This window comes from Furipterus horrens, unplaced genomic scaffold (genome assembly GCF_987537825.1).
Source record: "Furipterus horrens unplaced genomic scaffold, mFurHor1.1.pri manual_scaffold_6, whole genome shotgun sequence".
NCBI classification, from domain to species: Eukaryota; Metazoa; Chordata; class Mammalia; order Chiroptera; family Furipteridae; genus Furipterus; species Furipterus horrens.
In genome coordinates this window covers 3,645,487-3,668,660 of record NW_028327176.1, presented here as the reverse complement: position 1 = coordinate 3,668,660, position 23,174 = coordinate 3,645,487, and the positions used below count along the sequence as shown (strand labels likewise).

The 23,174-nt window shown below is 49.4% G+C and overlaps 1 protein-coding gene across 1 annotated transcript in view; it reads right to left on the bottom strand.

Moving 5' to 3' along the window:
* Positions 1-279: 279 nt before the first annotated feature.
* Positions 280-23,174, bottom strand: part of TAF1B (TATA-box binding protein associated factor, RNA polymerase I subunit B) — a 55,807-nt gene continuing 32,912 nt past the window's right edge. The window contains exons 9-15 of the mRNA XM_090280895.1: positions 18,786-18,933; positions 13,839-14,016; positions 11,242-11,288; positions 8,818-8,908; positions 5,289-5,359; positions 4,351-4,573; positions 280-612 (exon numbers count right to left, since the gene is read on the bottom strand). Coding sequence (XP_090137021.1) covers positions 411-612; positions 4,351-4,573; positions 5,289-5,359; positions 8,818-8,908; positions 11,242-11,288; positions 13,839-14,016; positions 18,786-18,933 — 960 coding nt within the window. The 3' untranslated portion in view covers positions 280-410. The remainder of the gene's footprint in view (positions 613-4,350; positions 4,574-5,288; positions 5,360-8,817; positions 8,909-11,241; positions 11,289-13,838; positions 14,017-18,785; positions 18,934-23,174) is intronic.

Sequence of the window (23,174 nt, the reverse complement as noted above, 5' to 3'; positions counted from 1 at the left end):
TGAGAGGCAACCACACAGTGATGTTTCTCTCCCCCTCTTTCTCCTTTCCCCTCTCTCTAAAAGATTAAGAAATAAACAAAACAACAAATAAATTATTTAAAAAAATAAAAATAAAAAGCTAATTTAGCTCTAAATTACAATGAATACAAATTTCTGGACACCATTTATATAACACTGTTGTTTTAATTTTCTCAAAGAATATTTATAATTTGAAAAATAAATCCAAAGCTCACTTGTTTTCCAATATACATTTTATAAACACAATCAATACATATATATGTATGCATTTCTATGTATGGATATATGCAAAAAAATTCTATTTTCCACAATGCTCTGGAATGTTACATTACAATTTGACATGACTGTCACTAATAAAATATTTTCCCAACAAAGTTTCTATATTATTTTTCTTATTTTCTCACTCTCCTGGATCTTGAAGATTTCTTTTTTGCTTTACTGTATTTTGTTTTAAAAAGTCTCTTTTCAATTAAGCTCACTTCTTCATGGAGGAAGTAGGCGTTTATTCTCAGCAGGAAGGAGAAGAGATTTAGTATAAACTGGTAACTCAGAGAAAAATTGGATTCTTCATAGGTTGTCACATGTTTACAATGGCTGGAAGGGGAGACAAAGGAAGATGTTATCTCTACGTGGCCATCTGGAAAAGTATGCATCTGTCCCTTGAACATCTCCCCCAAAACTGAACAAATATATGTGTTTAGGCTTAAAATAGTCATCTGAGCTGAAAGGAAACTTAGAACAATTTGGCAAGACTCCTTAAAACTTTAGCTCTGCCCCTGGCCACCATGCAAGGGACACACAGGTGGCCCTGGAGCCGGGTCTCTCAACCCCCGGGCCCAGAGGTGCGGCCACTGCATGGGCCCCCACTTCTTACCACGACCACGGCAAACAAAAGCACCCAGGCAGAGGTTCTGGACCTCTTTTTAAAACAAACGAAAGAAAACAAATACTCCCCGACGCAAAATATGATACCAGACTTGATCCTGTAGCTTTCAATCCTGTCGTATTATAGGAGGAAGAGTTTACATGGCAATTTCACTTCTTTAAAGTAGCAGAACCTGAATCTAATCCAATCTCTAACCACCACCAGATCTCTAACTCCAATCATCAGCCGCTACCTCTAACTCTATCAAGGTACAGGCAACCCGGTGGACAGAGGACCTTTAAAAGCTTCATGGGACTGTGGTATCAACTGTACAATGCGGGAAACTGCACAGGACACGTGACCTGGGCTACTCAACAAGTAAATTGCAAGGGAAAGGAGATAAAGGAGGAGTTTATGAACTCGGCCACGCACAATGCATGGATCTCCAAAAAGTACATGACAATCAGGAAAATCTAAAAAGCGACTGAATGTTAGAAAATATTAAGGAATTATTATTGGGTATATATATATTTTATGCCTAACTAATGGTACTGTGGTTTTGCTCTACGAATATTCTGCTGTTGGGGATTTGCTTGCAAACAGTCGGGGTGGGGGCGGCGGGGGACGGAGCTGGGGCACCGGTGAGGCAAGGCCGGCCCGGCTGACAGCTGCTGAAGCGGAGAGACAGGCACGTTCCACCCTCTCTCCTTGTGAATGAACTTGAGATTTCCCATAATAAAAAGTTTAAAAAACAAGGAGGCAACAGAGAGTATAGACTTCTAGATACTATGGTTTAGGTCACACACGTGGTCCTAAATTCCTGAAAGAATGTTAACATTTGCGCTATAAACTCCGCCACCCACGGGCAACTGCTCTCGGTGCTCCCAGCTGTAAAACAGGAACAAACAACAGCACCCACCTCCCAGGACTAAGTGTGACACATGTTAAGGACTTAACTCGGTGGCTGGGCGGCACATAGTAATGGCTCAAAATGTTCATTCCTCCTATTTGCCTTTACAACTGATTTTTTGTTTTTACCTTAAATCTTAAAGCTGTTTTAATAACACACAATAAGGCCATTACCTTGCTGTGTTGCGTAGCAGGAAATTTAAAAGCCTCAACGGTTTGTTCGCGGATTGATGTGTTAGATATAAAGCACAGGCCGCTTTATTCACAGGCCCCCTCACAAGTACGGTGGGCTCTCGCTTTTCCGCTTTCCTAATTTCTAATTTCAGCTATTTTAAGAGAGATTCTTTCAGGTGAAATGTCGCCACAGAAAGGGTAGAGGACTTGTTTCTTTCCCCGGGGACCACAAGGAAAGCTCTGGTTCTAGGCCACGAAAACAGGATAGGTTTATTTCTACGCTGAGTCACTCCTGACACTGTATGACGATTACAGTCCTAACCGGAAACTCAGCAAACTGCCCAGAGCTGTGAGGGGAGGACTTAGGGCCCCGCACTGTGCTGGGGGGAGAACTCGGGCCCAGCGAGGTCCCCTGCTCCCTGTGGCCGGCGCACGCGGGGCGAACGTGTCTCTGCCACCCCTTCCTGTGGCAGGATGAGCGCAGGCTGGTGCTTAGAGAGGGGCGCTGAAGGGCGCAGCCCCTGTAGGAGAAGGTCAGGTGCACGCAAAGGGGGTGTCCGAAGTCCGTGCCACATACAGGTAAGTGGCCCTGCGGATGCAGGCTGGTGTGTGGGTGGCCTCAGGTATGTTCAAATTGGGCACACGGCATGTTGTTTTTTTACTATAGTTTGAAAAATTAGTTAAATAGAAATCTTACAATATTCACGTGGGACCCCTCCCCAAGCCCGTCTGTGGGCGGACAGGGGAGTGGCCTGCCCTCTCGGGAGGGCGGGCCTAGACGCCATCTGCCAGTGCCCACCGCAGGCCTTTGGGCCGGACTGTCACTAACTGGCCCGCTCACAGACGGGGACTTCCACACATGGGCACGCACTAAGGGCCGTCACCACCACGGGACTGCTCGCTCAGCCTCGGCTCTGACGTCTCTCGCAGGCTGCTGAGAAGTGCCCTTTGCACGGCGCGCGGGCGTGGGCTCCCGCTGACGCACAGACGGGGCAGGGGCCGCAGCACAGGCCCGGGCGGGGCCGTCACGGCCAGGACGGGCGCAAGGCCCCACACTCATGGGAGGCCATGGCCCTGAGCCCTGCAAAGGGACAGAGCCCTCCTGCCGTGACGCCCGCTCCGGGGCTTTTGTGTCGCTGCTCTTAGGACGGGCCCGCGCCGGCATCGTCCTAGACGAGGCTAAGCTCTTTGGAACAATTTTAACACAGGTAACTCCATTTTATCACCGTCATCTCACTGCCTTGCTATGCAACTCAGGTAGTAAAATGCTATTATAATAAAACATTAGTTTTGATTAAAACAATCATAATTATCATCGTTGTCATTTATTGAGTATTTACTATGTGACAGACACCAAGTATCTCCTTTAAGTCTCAGAAGAAACCTACGGGGCAGCTTCCACTTTCCACTCATCCATTCATTTATTCAACAAATACTCGGGGAGCAGCGAGGCCCCGTTCTAGCCTCTGGAATTTTTCATTCAATAGGACAGAGTCCCAGCTAAAGGAGCTCCCGTTCCAGCGTGAGGAGGCAGACCAATACGAACATAAATATGTGACACCATAATTATTCAGTAGTGACAAAGCTCCAGGGAAGAAGAAAATAGGGAAGGCAGGTAGAGAGAGATGAGGGGTGTGTATGTGTGTTGGTGGGTGGGTAAGAAAGGCCTCTCCAAGGAAGTGGAGTCCGAGCAAAAACCCGAAAGAAGTGACCCGTGTGGGTACACGGGGGAAGAACATCCCCGCCGAAGGCCGACACACACAAAGGCCGGCGTGGGGAGCGTCCGTGACAAGTCCCAGGGACAGCTAGGAGGCCGCAGTGGCTGGGACAGTGAGCGCAACTGGGCCGCGGCCTTGCCTCTGAGTGAGACGGAGCGCCTAGAGGCCGGGGGAGGGGAGACCGAGCGGCACCGCCCCGTCTGTACAGCCAGGGCCACAGCGGGCAGGGCCGGCAGAGAACTTGCCCGCACCCGGCCAGCAGCGGAGCTGGGCCGTGAGCAACTGGAAACATCAGCGCATCCCCTTAACCCCGTGGGAATCTGCCGTACAGCCAAGTTCCGTGTCATATGGGCATGAGATCAGTAAAGAGAGACTTTTCGCAATAAGAAGTCTTTATAATCGAAAACCTTTTTCCAGCTTTACTGAGATGTTATTGACACATGAGCTGTAAGTGGGATGAATCGGTGCATTTATAGACTGTAAAATGATTAGCACAGTAGGGCAGCTCTATCCCTAAAATTCTTAAACAAGACCCGATGTATAACCCCGATTTTCTTGATGATAAGCTCACATCCGACTATTTCCAACAATCTTTCTGGCTCTCATTGGAGCCAACTCTAAGTCATACGTGACCCTGTTTTAATTAGGAACGACTCCTGCACGTACCTCTTACAGAACTTCTGTGTGCTGAGCCAGTAAAGGGAATTCTTGGTTGTCAGGGACCGGCCCCTCTTCTCCACGAGCCCCTGGAGGCTGCATCCGTGGAAGCAGGTGGGGCCTGTGTCTTCTTCAGTCCAGCTGAACTGAAAACTTGAAGGGCTTTTTTTGGCAACAGTTGGCGTTGAATCAACCAAAGCGCTGAACTGTTTTTGTAGATTGACCACCATTTCTGGAAATGGAAGGAAAAAAGGAACGAAATCAAGACTAATGTGACGTCCTGATGAAGTCTGCAGTTTACGGGACAGTAACGTGCCACCCAGCGTTGGTTTCCTAGAACGACAGAAGCACCGCGGGTAAGTGAGAGACGAGAGCTGTAGGGGAACACCTTAAAAAAGGCTCAGGTGGTAAATTTTATGTTACATATATATTTTACCACATTTGAAGAAGTAAATAAAACAACCTAAAGGCAACTCTCCAGACAGAGTTCTGTGAGTCATGGGAATAGAGGGCACTAGGTTTCGGTGGGAACTTGAGCTCCGTTTGGTGTAACGGCAGGTCCCTGAAATAGATTTCTTTGGAGGTTTCTTTTCTTTTTCCTTTTTTAATCCTCACCGGAGGATATATTTATTGACTTTAGAGAAAGGGAAGAGAAAGAGAGAAACATTGATGTGAGAGAGAAACATCGATTGGTTGCCGCCCACATGCGCCCCAACTGGGGATCGAGCCCGCAACCTGCAGGTGTAGGGGATGACACTCCAACCAGCCGAGCCACCCGGCCAGGCCCATATGGAGATTTCTTGCAGAGGATGATGTGTCTTTGGACGTGTGTTGGAACCCTCGTTAAAGAAGAAACAATTACTCATGCATTCCCTTTTCACGTCAGGATACTTAGCCCTTTACCACCGCCTTGCTACTTAGCCTGAACAAGAGGACATGCGACTCACCCCGTCTTTTGAACGCCACCGATTTGTCGATGGAGGAGTGGTAGAGGGGCTTTTCACTTTTCCACACGTACCTGTACAAGGTAGGGAAACAGTTGGCACAGGGTGAGGAGAAATGGACCCACACCCATTTCAGAGAAGTTTCTCTGAAGCACCGCCTGAAGGCCCTGAGATCCAGGGTAAGAGCTCTGGTTAGAACAGCCCACTGACGCGCGCCTCGAGAGCGTATACTCTCGCACCGAAGCAGAGAACAAGCCAATGGCGCGCTCCGAACGTCCCGAGGAAGCTACGAAGTGCACAAAGCCCGGGGAAAGCTGTCCCTCCCCGGGAGGCTCTCCTGCTGCCTGTCTCCTACAGTGAAGCCACCGAGGGAACAGCTGCTTCTCCTGCCTCTGCCCACTCCCCATTTGCTGAGGCCTGAGTGAGGGGTTCTTCCAACGTGGATGAGCAGACAGAGGGACAAGTGCCAGTCCTCTTACTTGATGCCCGAAACCATCCTGTCCCTGGAGGGAATGGGGAGGAAAGGGCTGGGTCCCAGCAGGAGCAGTCCTAAGTCCCCGCACTGACGTGACCTATCCTCCCCGAGGGCGACCCAGCGGGGAGGGTCTGCTCTAACACGGAGACCCCACATTGGGCTGCAGAGTAGATGTCACGTGTCCCCCAGAGCAAACACCGAGAGTCAGGTGGGGCCTTCCCGACCGGGGCGAACAGCCCAGAGGCAGGCTAAAGTGCCGGGCTGTTTCTGGTCCTGAACTAGAGCTAGAAACTTGCTAAACCTCGCCAAGCAGACTGCTGCTCTGGAACCCAAATCACATCTGATGGTCATGTTCAGTCTCATTTTCATTAACGTGGCGCTTCCTATAGGGGAGAATTTTCCTAATTTACAGTAAAAAATAAGAACTGCCTTCTTCTTGATCCAAGGGCGCTTTCTTATTTTGAGAGGCGGTGTGGCGACAGGAAGAGGGCTGACTCAGAGGCCCTGGCTCTCCCCGTCCCTGCTGGGATGGCCTTGTGAGAGTCACGTGACACCCTCGGGGGGTTCTCAAAGGCAGAGGCGGTCTCACCCTTCTCTATGTCCCTAACGTTGGCAGGGAATGGCACACGGTAAGGACTCACCTAAGTATCCGTTGAAGAAGGGGTAGAGGAATAAATGAACGAAGAAATGAAAGCAACGTCTCTAAATGTGCCTACTTTTACAGGGCTGCTTTGAGGGAAAATTACGATAATGTACATAATGTTTCTTTAAATCCTATACAATTGTTAGAAGTAATTATTACCCAGTGCTTGCCAAAGTGTCAGGCTAGTAGATACTGAACAAATACCTGTGAATTTTCTAAAATAAAAAATAAAAAAAAGGCTGATAAGCAATAGAAATCTGTAAGATCTTGACTTCATATAAAACAAAGACGTTAACTTTTTACTTTGAATTCTCCTGGTGATTAAAAATATTAAGAACAGAAATGAAACTTCTCTAACCATCAGGGAGCAGTAGAGATGTAACCAATGTTCATAGGTGATGGTCTTTCTGAAAATTATGTGCAAACTAAATTTTGGTGAGCCATATCAACATTTAAAACACATGAGAGAACCTGGCCTTTACTCCTGTGGTAAATGAGTCTGCGATTCTTTCAAATATCTTTTTTGTTATTTATTTTCTTAAATAATAAAAGTAACAACATAGTCAAGGCAAAACAAACAAACAAAAAAATCCCTCAAATAATAAATTCCCGAAAACAAAGAGAAAAAAAAAGTTCCCTAAATGGTTCTAGCCCCAATTGCTGGGTAAACCCACTGCTAACGATTCCTCGTGAAAACCTAATCTCGTTAGATTTTCTCAGGCATTTAGGACAAATGCCTACACAAGTGTCAACGATGCTGGTCAAGGAGGCGTTATCACTGGGTGGCCAGAAAGTTTGCTGGTTTTCCCGTATGAGGGCTCTGGTAACCCTAAGTTGTCTTTAACGCCCTTCGATACCATTTTGTTAGATTGTAATGTGACAGCTGTCATATCAGCGTGCATTTAAATAAAACGTTAAAATCAGTGAATTTTTGTGTAACTGTTTTAATATTGAAGATGGAAGGAAATAAGCCACATTTTCGGTATGTTATGCTTTATAATTTCAAGGGAGGTAAAAAAGCAACTGAAATGCAAAAGAAGATTTGAGCGTCGGAAGGCGCTGTGACCGATCGGACGTGTCACGAGCAGCGTGCGAAGTCCGTGCTGGGACAACGCTCCACGCTCGGGGAGACCGGCTGAGGTTGACAGCGATCAAACCGAGCGTTAATGAGGACAGTCAACATTCTACCGTGCGGGACACGGCCGACATGTTCAAAATATCCAAATCAATAAAGTTACTGGTCACAATGAAATCTGTGTCTTTTAGTTGCCAGGAAAAACCACACAGAATTTTTGGCCAACCCAACAGCTGCCTGGGGGCGGGGGATCCTGTGCCAAGAAAGTGGGGACGGCGACGTGAAGTCACGGCCCTCGGGTCGCCCTTCTTCAGAGTTCACTTCAGTTCGTTGGCCTCTTTCCCGAACTACAAAATCCACAAAAGACGGAGACACACGACAAAGCCCCAGCGCTGCTGTAGGGGCCACCGAGTCCCGTGGGCTGTGAGGAGCTCAGGAGGCCGTCCCCGCCCGCTCGCCCCGGTCCCTCCACCCTCAGCCTCGGGCCTCGGGCCCCTGGTGGGAAACCGCTGCTCGTCCCCTGCTCGTCCCCGTTTCTGACGAGGACCCGCTTCCCCACGCCGCTTTACGCGTCCCCCCCACCCCCACCCCGGCCGTCTGTTCCCCTAGTTCAAATCTCTCTCAAGTGCAGGGGGAGAAAATCTAGTTCTATCCGTGAAAACTGCAATTTAGTCCTTGGAGTATAAAGCAGGCACTATTATTCCTATGTATGAGGAAACTAGAACCGCATGAATTATTGAACTACTTTGAACAACTACCTTGGTTTTACTAAAGGATTTATATTATTTGATCAGATGAGTGGTATTATACATGTACACAAAATACAGAGATATTAACTTTTTCTTCAAAGTCTCATTGAGACTCAAAGTTCCAAAGAGAAATGAAACTGTTCAAACCAGAGAGGAATAGAAATGTACTCTCTACTATATGAAATATAGCATCTCTGACGATTTATGAGCAGACTAAACCTCAGTGCACAGAGGCCGAGGTCACGCCGCTGGTCTGTAGCAGTCAGGATTCGAACCCAGCACGCGGTCTCTGCTTTCCCACTTTCCCACGGTGGACCCACAGCGGCACGAGTTCCAAGTCAAACCCTGGGACTGACTGAATTAAATACATTCTCCCTCGGCCTGCCTCTGTTTTGATGTCCATAGGGATCTTGATTTTGGGAGAGCATCTCCATTAAAGAAAAAAGTTCATTAGAATGGAATGACTAATATTTCTAGAAAAAAAAGTCACAGTGCTGATGAGTCTACGCTGATGAAACCTCAACTTCCAAACGTAAAGTAACAGACTCGGACAAGAGTCGGCAAATCTAAAACCAGAAGAGATGACATACTTTGCCCTGGCTTCCTCCCATTTTTGTTTTTTTTCTTCAAAAGATTTCTTCATAACTTGGTACCATTTTCTGAACTCAAACCATGGCTTATCTGGAAAACAAAAGAAAACCCGTGATTATTAACCAAGTCAGTCCCATGATAATACCATGTATTGTTCATCTGAATCTTCACTCACTGACATACTGAACGCATGTGGAAGAGCCCTTGGGAATGACGGATGGAAGCCCTGTCTCTGGACGCCAATACGACTCCTGAGAGATCGGTCACTCCCTCCTCTGAGCTCCTCCTGATCCCATGGCCCTAACTAGGTTGCACCGAAACTGTCTCTTTGTACGTCTGCTTCCCCGAGGCTTGACTGTCATCCCCTCGAGAGCAGGAGACATGTTTCGTCTGTCACTACACTGTCAGGTGCCCTGCTCCCAGCCCAGCGCCTGGCACATACGTCCCCACATGTCCAAGATGACATGCGTGATGGAACACATGAGTAATGACCGTGGGAAACGGCACGGACTGCAGCAGCCGAGTCCAGACTCCCAAACCCGAAGCTCCCGGGGATAAGTGAGAACGTGGCCTGGCTTGATGGGACAGGGGTGTGTGTCCCAGGTGTCCAGGTGAGGGACGACAGAGCTGCTGTGGCCTGGCAGTCACTCCTCGCTCTGTTACGCACGCCACATGGGGGACGGGAAGAGGAGGGAGGGGAAAGGAATGGAAGTAAAGCGGAGAAGAGGGCCGGAGAGCAGGGAGTCGGAAGGAAGGCAGGCTGACCGAGGGGGAGGTGGCCGACAGGCTAGCTGTTTGCATCTCCTCTAATGAAGGTACGTCTCCCTCACTGTCTAGTTAGAAATCTCCCACCAGGCCCAGACAGTCATCACTGAATCCAACAGAGCCTTGCCGGCCCCACGGCCCCACGGCCCCACGAGGGGCCACCCGAAGCCCTGTAAAGAGAGGACGGTGGTGCTGATCAGGGAACACCAGGGCCCGCCCGTCGGTCGGTCACCGCGTCTCTGAATGGCAGGTGCCTCCCCCGGGGGCGCGGAGGCAGGGGACAGCCCCCGCCCGCCGCCAGCGCGCACCTGTGTCCAGGACCAGAGGGAGGAAACAGTATGTCCAAGCGCTCTGTTTACCCTGAACAGCTGCGCAGCCCACAGGGGCCCTTCAGCCTACGAGGGGACACGGGGACCTTCCGTCCATCCCACGGAGGAGCCACCCTGACGTAGCGGGCAGAAACGAGGGCCTGCACATGTTCGGGAAGTAACACACAAGCCGATGGACATACATATGGAGTGTAAACAAAATGTTAAACTCATACAAGGAGCAGAAATGGGGTTGCCAGGGGCTGGCGGTGGGGCAAGCAGGACAGTTGGGTCACAGGGGACAAAGTTTCAGCCATCAGATGAATAAGGTCTGATATCTAACATAAAATGTGGTGACCGCAATTGACAGCACTGTGTTATACAGTCGAAATTTGCTAAGAGAGCTAAACGTAAATGTTTTCCCAAGACAAGAGATAAATACGTGAGGTAATGAGTGTGCTAATTCCCTAAATGAGAGGAACCCTCTTACAACGCACAGCAGATCAGCACAGTGTGCACGTGGCATATTTTACCGTCTTATATGTCAGTTACTCCTCAGTAAAGCTGGATTTTTTTTAAAGGACGACGATGCACATAAATCCTAGTAAGAACATTAAGAAACTGAAATTGAATTTAAGAATTCATGCATTTATCCAGCTTTACTGAGTTTTCTTAGACCAGTAGCTATGTTAGGCACCGAAGATACATTTTTGTTTGTTTAAGTAAGAAAGGCATGGTCCCTCCCTCCAGAAGCTCGGCCAGCTCCTCTGTCTGCCTACCGTCTCTGCAGCGCTTACTGTGAGTCAGACACACCCCTACGCACTTCGCACTGAGGGTGCAACAGAGGCAGACACACGAGTCCGCTGGTGTAATGCACGGTGCTCAGCGTCCCTGAGACGCCGGACAGCCGCGGCTGGGGCCGGAGGGACGGGTCCTGATTCGGAAAAGGGGGTGGGGACGGGGTGTGAGGAGGACGTGTTGCACCTTAAAGACTGAAGACAGATTCGCCAGGGACTGAAGGAGAGGGGTGAGCAGGAAGGAGCGTCTCGGGTGGAGGCAGCTGTACGTGCCGAGACCGCGGGCCTTGAGCCCCAGGACCGGCCCCACGTCCACGGGGGTCTGGCGGGGGCCGACGCAGGGCGTGAGCAGGCAGGCTGGCCTCCGCACACACAGGGCGTCACTGAGGGCTTTTAGTGGCCTTGAATCATAATTAGATCTATATGAAAATAATCCTGGCACACGGTATGATTTATACACATGTATGTGTGTATGCGTACAGTCTATTATCAAAGTTCCTTCCCTACATTTATCGCATCCATTATCTTTGAATTTGGTAAAAAAGTTAGGTACCTTCTTTGTTCTCTTCATTGTACTTCTCAGCGACAGCAGACAGAGACCTGGAGACACCAGGGAACAAGTGAGTTTGCTCAGAAATCACTCACCTGAAGACAGCGAAACTTTGAGTTCTTCTGAAAGAAAAGCAGGGAACAGCCCTTGGAGCTGATGGGATCCCTGAGACAGGAGGAGGCACTGCCAGTCCTGCCCCTCCTTGTTTGGGTTTGGGAGGGGTAACATTTAAAAATTCCTTTACTCTCCAAAATATTGCCTGACGCACAGAGTGCCGGGAGCCCAAAGGCGCACGGACGAAGTGCTGAGTGGTCCTTTAGGGTTTGGGGGCGGTACCTGAGTGCTCAGAAGCCGGCGGGACAACGAGGAACATGCATATCTACCTGACGAACAGCAATAAAACACGATACAAATGACCTTTAAGGTAGAATGGACCCTCTGACAACTAGCTGAGTCAGAAGATTATGTAAAAAGGAATCGCTGCGGACTTCCCGCCAAGATGGAGGCCTAGACAGACACGCTGCGTCTCCCTCCACAACTAAGAAGGAATACAGCTACCTCAGAACTAGAGACAACCAGAAGTTCCAGAGAATCAAAGTGCACTGAAGCCCAACAAAGATATAAAGAAGAAATACTCATCCAGACAGGTGGGAGGGGCGGAGCTGGGGCGAAGAGGACGTGGTGTGGTGGTGGCAGCAGCAGACCAGCGGAAAGTGCAGTCTCATGCTTTAAAAAGCCAGGAGGGACACCTGGGGAGCGCTCCCAGCCCCAGACCAGACCACATAGCTCACGGTCCCAGCGCCGGGGAAAATGAAGCCTCATTGCTTCTGACTGTGCAGACCAGTGGGGTTGGGGCGGAGGCAGAAACTGCTGGTCTCTCAGCAGAGTCCACTTGTTTAAAGGGCCCCCACGGTCCTAGAACATCTGCAGATCCACCCACTCTGGGAACGACGGCCAGGGCAGCAGCTAGAGGGGCGCCAGTCCAGTGTGGAAGTGGGAGAGGTGCTGGAGGGGGGTGGGGGCGAGTGCTGAGCTGGCGGCATTGTTCCCTCTCGGACCCCTCCCCCACATACAGCGCCACAACGTGGTGAAACAGGTCGCCCTGTACTGATGAATCCCTAAGGCTCTGCCCCTTACAACGTAACAGGAGTGACAGCTCTACCTGGGATGCAGAGGCAAACAAACACAGGAGCCTGTCAAGATGAGGAGACAAAGAAATATGGCCCAAAAGAGGGGACAGATCAAGCTTCCAGTGGGAGAACTAAGTGATGAGGAGATAGCCAACCTCATAGATGAGGCGATAGCCAACCTAACAGATGCAGAGTTCAAAACACTGGTGATAAAGATGCTCACAGGCTTGACAGATATGCTTGAGTACGGCAAACGCATAAAGGAAGAAGTGAAGGCTATGCTAAGGGAAGCAAAGGAAAATTCACACAAAACCAATGGTGAAGGGAAGGAAACAGGGGTTCAAATCAATGATTTGGAATATAAGGAGGAAAACAGTCAACCAGTAGAGAATGAGGAAATAAGAATTGAAAAAAATGAGGAGAGGCTTAGGAACCTCTGGGACAACTTTAAACGTGCCAACATCCGAATCATAGGGGTGCCAGAAGGAGAAGAGGAAGAGCAAGACATTGAAAGCTTATGTGAGAAAATAATGAAGGAAAACTCCCCAAAATTGGTGAAGGAAATAGACATACAAGTCCAGGAAGCACAGAGAGTCCCAAACAAGCTAGATCCAAAGAGGACCCACCAAGACACATCATAATTAAAATGCCCAAAGTTCAAGATAAAGAGAGAATCTTAAAAGCAGCAAGAGAAAAGCAGAGAGTTACCTACAAAGGGGTGCCTCTAAGACTATCAACTGATTCTCAAAAGGAACTTTGCAGGCAAGAAGGGACTGGTAAGAAGTATTCAATGTGATGAAAAACAAGGACCTATAACCAAGATTACTCTATCCAGCAAAGCTATCATTTAGATGGAAGGGCAGATAAAGTGCTTCCCAGACAAGGTAAAGCTAAAGGAGTTCAACATCACCAAGCCATGAAATGTCAAAGAGACTTATTTAAGAAAATGAAGATCAACACTATGACCATTAAAATGACAACGAACTCACAAATGTCAACAGCTGAATCTAAAACATAAAAACAAAATCCAACTAAGCAAACCAGAACAGGAACAGAATCACAGGTATGGGGTCATTTGGAGGGTTATCAGCTGGGAGGGGGGAGGGGGAGAAATGGGGAAATGGTGCAGGGACTAAGAAGCATAATCGGTTGGTACAAAGAATAATAATATAGGAAAGGGTGAAACCGAAGAACTTATATGCACGGCCCATGGACATGAATTAAGGGGGGTGGGATTGCTGGAGGGAAGTGGGGTGCTGGACAGAGGGGAGCAAAGGGAAAAAAAGTTGGGGCTATTGTAACAACATAATCAATAAAATATATTTTTTAAAAAGGAATTGAGGCTGCTAGTCAATGTTCTATAACAGCTGAGCGTCCCCATTTTCTACTGAGATCACATATGGAAGCCTTCACTGTGAATAATCAGGTAAAAACATTACAATTATTTCCTCATAAAATTGGTATATTTACCATTCCACGTGGTCATCCAATAAAAAGAGCAGTTTCAATACTATCACAATGACAGCTACAGCCTGAACATCGTATTTGACAGTTTTTTTGTTTTTCGCTATAGGATCAAATGTCAGAAAATCCACTTCTCCTATTCCAGCCATTTTTACCACCTGGCAGGTGAAATCGTTCATTTCATCTGTGGAAGGAAAAAAACAGTGAAACATGAAATAAATCCTTTGGCTAACTGGAGTGCGTACCCACAAGACAAGCTTGAGTTTACAACATGGTCCTACGCAAGACCCCCATTTCCTACCGTACAGAAAGAGACTAGTGACAGGATCCTGACAAGGCGCGCCTTTCCCGATTTCGACTTCCTAAAACACCTACTATTTGCGAGATCCATCTTGGCACCCAATACGCGGTCACAGATAAGTTTCTGCTGCTGTGTACGTGTCCTGTCTGCGTTTCTACAGCGGTTAGCGCTTCCCTGAATGGCCTCCGCAGGGGGCCCACGGGCCTCTCGGAGCGCACACGGCCTCGCGGGCTGGCGCCTGCCGAGCACACGGGAGGCGCGGTGTGTTTACCTAGATACACAGCGTTCCCCAAGAAAGCGTGTCAGTCTGAATCCCGTGGACTCGGAACCAGAAAACGCGGGGCCTGTGTCTAGACGTTGCGATCACGACCTTTGTGACTCTGGATTCGAGTCACTTAACCTCCGCTCCGCCATTTGCCAGGGGGGTTACAGTTGAGGACGTCAGGGTAAGTAAGACTAAATACAATATTACAGGAGACTATACATTTGAAAACTCTAAATTACTACACAGATTTCTTTCCTCACTAATCTCAGTGCCTATGATGCACCACACTCTACTTTTAGTCATTTCCAGTCGAGCTATTATTCACGAGGGCATTACAAATCGTATCGTAGTCAACTGAGCCCCCTCCACGCACTCAGCCACCACGTTCCCTCGGTTCTGCTCCCGTAATGTAGCATCCAGTACAGCGGTTAAGGGCGACTAGCTCTGACCCGGTACTCGTTACGTGGCCTTGTATACACAACATGACCTCTCTGTGCTGCAGCTCTCCTCACCTGCGTCAGACAGGAGTCACAACGGCACCTGCCCCAGAGTGACTGCGAAGATTCAGTGAATGACGGTGCCCGCAGCGCGCAGACCAGCGCCTGGCACACAGCGGGCACTCACGGCACATGCGCTATGACGCCGGCCGCTCCCTGGCCCGCCCGCCTTCCCCCCCTTCTCTGCTGCGCCTGAGTTTGCCCTCGTCATGGGTCTTCCTTCCCTGTGTGACCCCGCTGTGGTCCAATCATCTCATTCCGCTGCTCTCACCGTGAAGACTCAGCTCCCAGCCCGCAGATCTCTGCAGTTCCCCAAACAAGCCCTGTGCTCACCGGCCTCGGCTTCGCACGACTACGTGTGCCCCTTTGCCCAGGGAGCCCACTTCTCTTCCGCGTCCCTCCATCTCCCTGAACTCAGTTCTAAGAACACCTGCCCGCCATCAGCAGCCCCTGCGCTTTGCCCTCCTCTGAGCGCGGGCGCAGCTCTCTGGCCCTCAGCGCCCTGCGTTCTGCTGGGCTTTACTTCTTCGTCTCCCTCTTCAGCTCAAGGGCACATTCAGTCTTGTTTTATTTGTCTTCCTAACTGCAGCGACCTACACATCATTGGGGCAGCCTACATGTTTATGGCGAGGAATGAGTAAAATACAAAACAATTCTCTCCCAAATGTTCGAGTAAAAAATTCCCACGGGTTAAAAAAGTGCATTGTTCACACAGAAATAGAACGTATATAACAATTGACAATAGGCACCAAGGTATTTTTATATGTCTACTGGGTTCTCATAACTTCGCTAAAGTTTTGACTTCGCTTTTCCTTATTCTTTCAAAAGACACGTATTGAGTAGCTACTACGTCCTGGGTGTTGGAGGGAGAGACACAGGCCTTGCCCCGAGGAGCTCTGTGCAGTGACGTTTAAATAACTGGAGGTCAGCGTGATCAGGGCCAGGACGCCGACGAGAGGGCGCTTGGGGACCTGCACAGGTCAGCCCAGGGCTTGGGGGTTGAATGTGGGGGGGGGGGGGGTCGGAAGGGCCAGGTCAGGCAAGTCTGTGTGACAGAGAATTTGGGCTTATTGTTAAGATTATTTTAATTTTCACATTCCATCTGAATAATCAGGGGCTTCATTCAAGTGCAAATCGGCCAGGAGACACAAAATTCAGCTCAATCCACAGGCGATTGCCCGGTGCCTGCTGTGGCAGAGACACTGCCAGGGTCCGGGAAGCCTGCAAAATAAAAAGGGGGCAAGGCCCCTGCCTCCAAACACACACACTTGAAACGTGAAAACATTTTCATTTTAAAATACATTCACTAAAATTTTACGCATTATCTGTATTGGGTTACAGAGGCTACGGTCTGTTCCCAGATCATTTAAAAACTGAAACCACGGTATTGTTATTATTATGACCAAAGACATTTCTTGAAAACTGTTTGCTCTCTTTCTTTTAAATTAGTACCTGGAACAGCTTGCCTTACACAAAAGTACAGAGTAATGAAAAGCAAACGGAAGAAACCTGAGGAAGGAAGCGGAGGCAGCAGGGAGAAGCTAAGGAGAACGGGGTCCCGAGCCAGAGCATAAGGTGGACGCTGGCCCTGGGATGTGAAGACGGGGCTGCACGTGTGGCCTCTGCCCCCCACCAGTCCAGTGTCACTGAGCCCTGCTGTGTGTCATCTGCAATGAGGTGACAGACACGGGAGCGCTTCGGAAACGCTCAAGTGCCCCACGAACTGTGTACGTGTGCGGTCGTGAAAGCGCCGGAGGTTCTCTCGTGGGGGTGGGGGGCCGTCGTCCCAGCGTGAGGAGCCAAGTGAGACCAGGCGCCTGGGCAGTGCCGCTCGGCAGGGGCGAGCGTGACAGGCCGTGAGACCTTTCCCGCCAGCTCCAGAGCCACAGGGCCGCACGGAAAGGCTGTGGGGGGCGGGGCGGGGGCTGCTGGTGCCGCAGCCTGTCACTCCTGGCTCCCTGGGAGCCCTGCGAGAGGCTGTGCCCGTGCCGGGGGCGTGGGTCTCTCCCTCCCGGGGCTGCAGACACAGCACCCGCAGAGCTGAAAATGGCGACGCCCTAAGGTCTCCCTGCAGCCTCCTGGGGGGGCCCGCAAACCAGTGCCACGTTTTAGAACCTACGTCCTAGGGTGCAGGGACTAGCATGTCTTTGCTGGGAGATCTGCTTCGTTTGCTGTCTCCCCCACTGCTAAGCACCACAGCCCCGACACGGGACACTCACAGGGCACAGAGAGGCAGACGGAAGGCACAGCGCATTGCTGTGACTTAGAGACACCGTGCTAATATTTCGGTACACTTATTTCTGTTAATTTAATGAATATTTTCCTTTTATGCAGCCGTGGTTATGTTACATATGATAATTTTGAAACTTGGCTTATTTCACGTTTTGTTGTAACATAAATGTTCCCACGCCTTTCTGGACTCTTCACAGCATGATTTTAAAACCTGCACACCGGATATACACACCACGGTTTCCTTACCCGTTACCTTTCCGCTAAATATTTAGGTTGCTTCTGATTTTTCTGTATTATAAACGAGGAGCTCAATAACGTGTGTGAATACTTTCTTTTTCTATTGAACAGCCTGGGAGAAGTGAAATTTCAGTACCTCAATTTTTTATCACACTGTCTCCAAAGAGGCACTTAATAAACAGCAGGTGATGGTAATGTCTCGCTGCCTCTTGGAATGTGTTTAACTCCACTTGTCACCTCAGGAAGACGGAGGCGAGACGTGCTGCCCAACGACACACACTGGCCAGAGCACCCACCCCCACTCTGTCCAGCCGCAGCCGCGTGGGCCGGGCGCCGGCCAGGGCCCGGCTGCGCCGAGCATTTTTGGTGATCCCTGCTACGTCTTCCGCACTTAGTGCTCCCTGTCTAAGTTCAGGGGTTAGGAGTACACGAGAGAACACAGGAGCTTTCCAGAGTTCAAAGAACCACCAAAGAAGTAAATTTAAAAATGCAAAATCTAAAACAGTAATTCTGCCCTATGCTCTACGTCAAACGCAGAAATCTCTGGAAGAGATATACAGTTCTTAGCTTAATAAATAATTTTAAAAGTATAAATTATTTTTGTTCTGTAAACTATAGATTTAATGTTTACGTGTAGACATTATAAACACATATCTGTATTTATTTTATAGTTAAAATTACACTACACAGTTTTATGCACTGCTTTCCTCATCTATTTTCCTTTCCTATTCCAAATCCATCCATCACACTTCGATGTTGCTTAAGCAACAGCAGTCACACCCTGTCAGTGTTTTCTCTCAGAGAGGAAAGTCCTGCACCTCTGACATTTCTAGTTTAACCAGACGTCCGAGAGCGGGTTCCACCGGCAGGGGCCGTCGGGGGCCTGCGTCCTGCACGTGGTGACCAAGGTCTAGGGAGCCCTCCCCACACCCCGTGTTTCCTTGCCTTCCAGAGTCCACCTGATCCAACCACACTTTGATCTCCCTTTGTTTTAGGGACTGGAAATAGCATCACGTCTCCGCACCATAAAAATGTTACCATAAATGAGCTTCTGGGATTTTTAAATATTAGAACTCATTATGCAACAATCATGCTTCACCATGCAAATGAGGAAGTGCTGCTTGGGCGGGGGTGGGGGTTCCCTGGGTCGCTGATACACTCCGAAACATCTGCTACTTTCCTTGCACTCAGCATATGTATGGAGCACAGCCCTCACCCCCAAACAGAGCTCTGTATTCCGGAACAGTGTCCCTTTTTAAATGGTCTGAAACACTTTAAGAAAAAATGTTGGTATTCGGCTTCACGCTGTTAGGGAGCCTGTCAGGCGGCCCCACTGGTCTGTGATTTGAGAGGACTCGCCACTTTGCTCACTAGGGTCATAGCTGGTAAGAGCCTCCTCGAGGCAAACTCCACTCGCTTACCGGGGAGGTTGACTTCCATCAAGTACTTCACACACAAGGTGTTGGGATGGAGATAGCAGTCTTCAGTTATGTCTGGGAAACGAGGCAGATCTAAAAACACGGCAACTTCGATCATTTTCTTATAGATATCCTCATAGGTAGGCCAAGACTGAAATAAAAGAGATACTCAAGGTAGCAATTTGCTCAACATAGATTAGTTTTTAAAATACTGATTTTGAAGTAATATGGACTCACTGAATGAAACTGGGAACATGGAGAAAAGCATGAAGGGGAAAACACTATAAACCTTTATTATCTAACTTAGCAGTTTTCCAGAGTAATAACACTCAGCAAAAAAGCCACTGAAATTCTCTTTGGCTCATAAAACTCTTCCTGGCGGTCCCCACGACCCAGTGAAATCCGAGCTTCCTGCCGGTCGTGGCAGAGTCTGGGAGCGGAGCAAGCTGGGCCTCCGGGAGCTACAACGTCACTCTAACTGCTGTACCCAGGCAGCCCCTCGCTCCTGTCCAGATTCACGGCTGACACATGTAGCTCATGTTACGTAATATTCATGTGCTTCTGCGTGCCTCAGACCGCCGCCTGGTCCCAGAAGCGTTATTCCTAGCAGCAGCCCTCAGGTGGAAACAACACGACCATCCATGAAGGGAGGGATGGGCAGATGGGGTCCTTCCACACAGCACAATCGTACTCAGCCTCGGAGAGGCACGAAGCCCTGACCCGCCGCACACGGGTGAGCCTCACACGCGGGGAGAAGGGAAGGCCAGGGATGGATAGCGATGATGGGCGCACCGTGTAAATTATTTAATTCTACTGAGCCGTGCATGTAAAGACGGTTTAAATGGTAAATTTTATGTTATGCATATTTTAGCACAATTTTAAGAAATTACAGAAAAGGAACCTAAATATCATCTAAAGGGGGAAAAAAACCCAATCATATTAGATATCATAATTAGAATAATAAAGCTGAAGGTTAAAAAAAGTCGGCATAAGGCAGCCACCGGAACGGGACATGATACTTGCAAACAACAGCTCTGACGAAGGGTTAACATCCAAATTGGATAAAGAACGCACACAAACCCACGCCGAACAAACAACCCAGGGAAATGGGCAGAGGACCTCATGGCCACTTCTCCCAAGAAGACGTACAAATGGCCAATGGACATACGGAAAGATGCTCACCGTCACTAGCTATTAGGGGAATGTGGATCGAAACCACCCGAGATGCCACCTCACACCTGTTAGCATGGCTATGACCCACAGGACAGGTAATGACAAGTGCGGGAGAGGATGTGCCGGTGGGAATGTGAGCGGTGCAGCCACCGTGAAAAACAGTGTGGTGGTCCCCAAAGAATTAAGAATAGAGTGACCACATCATGCAGCAACCCCTCTGCTGGGTATCGACCTAAAACATTTGAAAACGTTTATTCGCAAAGACATAAGCACCCCTGTGTTCCCTGCAGCGTTATTCATGGTGGTCAAGACATGGAGCCAGCCCACGTGCCCTTCAGCAGGTTGGACAAAGAAGGCGTGGTATGTACGCACTCTGGAGCCCCCTCAGCCATAAGGGAGGATGGAACACCGCCATCTGCCACAACCCGCTGCGTGGAATAAGCCAGAAGAAGCTAAGAATCATGTGACTCCGCTCATACGTGGCATGTAAAACTGAGGCTCATAGACACAGACAACAGCGTGGTGGTCACCAAAGGGAGGGGGCGGAGGGGACAGTACAGGGTAAAGGGGGCCAAACGCATGGTGACGGGAGATGATTCGACTTTGGGTGATGGGCACACAGTGAAATGTACACTTGATGTAATAGAACAACAATAAAAAAATTTTAAAAAAGAAATGTGCACTTGAAACCCATATGGCCTTATTGACTAATGTCACCCCAATAAATTTAATTGAAAAAAGAAAAAGAAAATCAAAGAAAAAATTTAGAAATTCAACATATATAAAATCTACACACATTTAAAATCTATAATACTTTCTAATATCCTAATATCTAACTATTTTATGTAAAATATCTTTGCAATAGAGACATACATGGGAGGGTAAAATTATTAAATATATAAACAAGATATAGAGCCTTTCCCAGAAGACAAAATATACTAAGCAAAAAGAAGCTATTAACACCTGCCGAATCTCTTGCTCAGGGCCTCTTTGTCCAGAATAACCCTTGACTACTATGGAAGAGTCCTCGCACGAAACTGGAAGTGACCTTAGTGCCTCAAAGGAGGAAAGGGTTCTAACTGGACACCGCCACTGCCCGCCATTTCTGCCCCAGCGGTGTTGCCACGGGCCCAGAACGCTGCCTCCTTCCTCCGACACCGCTCCAAGTGGCGGAATGGTCAGCAGCCCCCCGACACATCTGCTCCCGGTCCAGCCGCGCCGGCTCAGCAGAGCGGCGAACCCTTGGCGGGAGGCGGGCAGCGCTGTGACCCAGCACTGATTCCCCGCTAAGACCCCAGGGGAACGCGTGCGCTTCTGCCCCGTGGACCTTAGCCCAGAGAGGGGACTCCGGATCCAAAACATGGATAAGTGTCCTCTAATCACGACAGTAAACACTTAATGACTGTTAGAATGACCTTATTTTGACGTTTAGGAAGGACACTCACACATAGAACAACGCAAGGGAAGGGCCTCAAAGAAGCTGCGAGGCATCTGCTCCGTGTTCTCACTGCGCGTGCAAACTCTCCGCTGTGCTAACCAGGAGAGGTCTACCAGAGCCCTGCGTGGGGCTTCGCACGGTCAGTAGGGCGTAACGGCGCCTGTTTAAAACTGGGCTCTGGCGACCTGCTAATGAGTCTGATTCCACAGGCTGGGATAACGAAAGAAAGGAAGAGGCAGAGGGAGGGGACCGGCCCGCACAAAGCGCCGCCTCTGTCAGAACCATCTGCAGGGCGCCCGCTGACAATGCGCGTTTCTAGGCGCCACCCCACGCCTCCTGGGTGAGGCCCTGGCACTGGGTCGAAGAGCCTGCGGTGGAACAAGCTCCCCAGGGCATCCCGATGCAAAACTAAATAAAAGGAAAGGAAAACACGACGCAGTGGCTTCCCAGCCTCACTCTTCTTGCAGCCAGAGGAGCCCCTCTCCTGGTGTCAGCCCCCAAACTTGAAAACAGAGGCGCACCCACAAACCCAGGGACGGCGACGGCCTGTGGGAGGCCAGGGGAAGGCGAGGCTCTCCCGCCAGTGGCTCTGGGAGGGAGGAGTGGGGCTGAGGGACGCTGAGAACACCGGTCATCGGGACACTTGCCCTCGTCCCCGTCGGGCCATTATTACCCCAACGAACATGCACAAGCAATCCCGAGAACCACACGCGGCCTACAGAGCGAGCCGTGACCAAATCCAGAGTAAAGTTTGAAGACTCAGCGCGCGCTGAAACTCGATCCAGGGACGCCGTCCCGGGAGGTGCTGGAGAAGTGACTGACAGCTGGGAGGGAGGCTGCTTCTTCCTTCGGCCGCCAGGGACCTGGTTTCACAGCGGGTGTAAGGCTGCCCGAGGCCAAATGAGTCACCGTGGCCGAGTGCCACGCAGTGGGTTTGGCTGAACCGGCATTACACCTTCTCTCTCTACTCATTCAGAGAGAAGATCAGAGTGGTGTTGATGAACACTCAGAAAAATACTGCAGAAGCGCTTCGGAGTGACTTTCCAGTTCCTCTGTGTCCTTCTGGCTGAGTTTGGGGACGGGTGACGAAATGACTACTTGAGCGAATTGGGAAGCACTGTGGAGGACCACGGTATAACACAGTGTGTGTGACACATGACCTGTTCAGAAACTGGTCTGTGGGTTGTAAACATATAAAAATAAAGCAAACCCAGGCTAAAAAGACAGAAGGAGCCCCATCGGCAAAAAAAAACCTGTATCTGGAATAGAGACGAGCGTGTCTAGGCTCCACTTTGGTTCAGGCAGTGACTGATGACTTGGTACTCTGTGTAGGGACGGTGTCCCTGAGAGAGACCAGATTTTCAGTTTCTTCCTCCAGATGAACAAACAGATTGTTGCTGGAGGAAAGTAATGCTTTGACTCCGTACCGTACTCCAGAAGCTTGAGTCAAAAATGAAACAGCAGAAGAGACAAAGGCAGATGAAGGAGGTTATCTTTAAATTAAGTAAAAACAGAAAATGAAGGAAAGGAAAGAAAGCGCGTGCCTGGAGCTGGAATCCCAACGCAGGAGATGACAAGCTGACCTGTGCTCCCCCCACGGCAGGGGGGCGCCGGCCGCTTTCGTGGAAAAGAAAAACAAACCCCATCAATACCCTCTGTGTTCCGTGTTCCATTCCCCTCTGTCTTAAGTGAGCTTTGTCAGATTTGTTTTTACTGGGACCGAGGGGCCCACTTAAATACTAACAGAGCAACTTAATGGAAAGAAGCAGTCCACCCAGGAT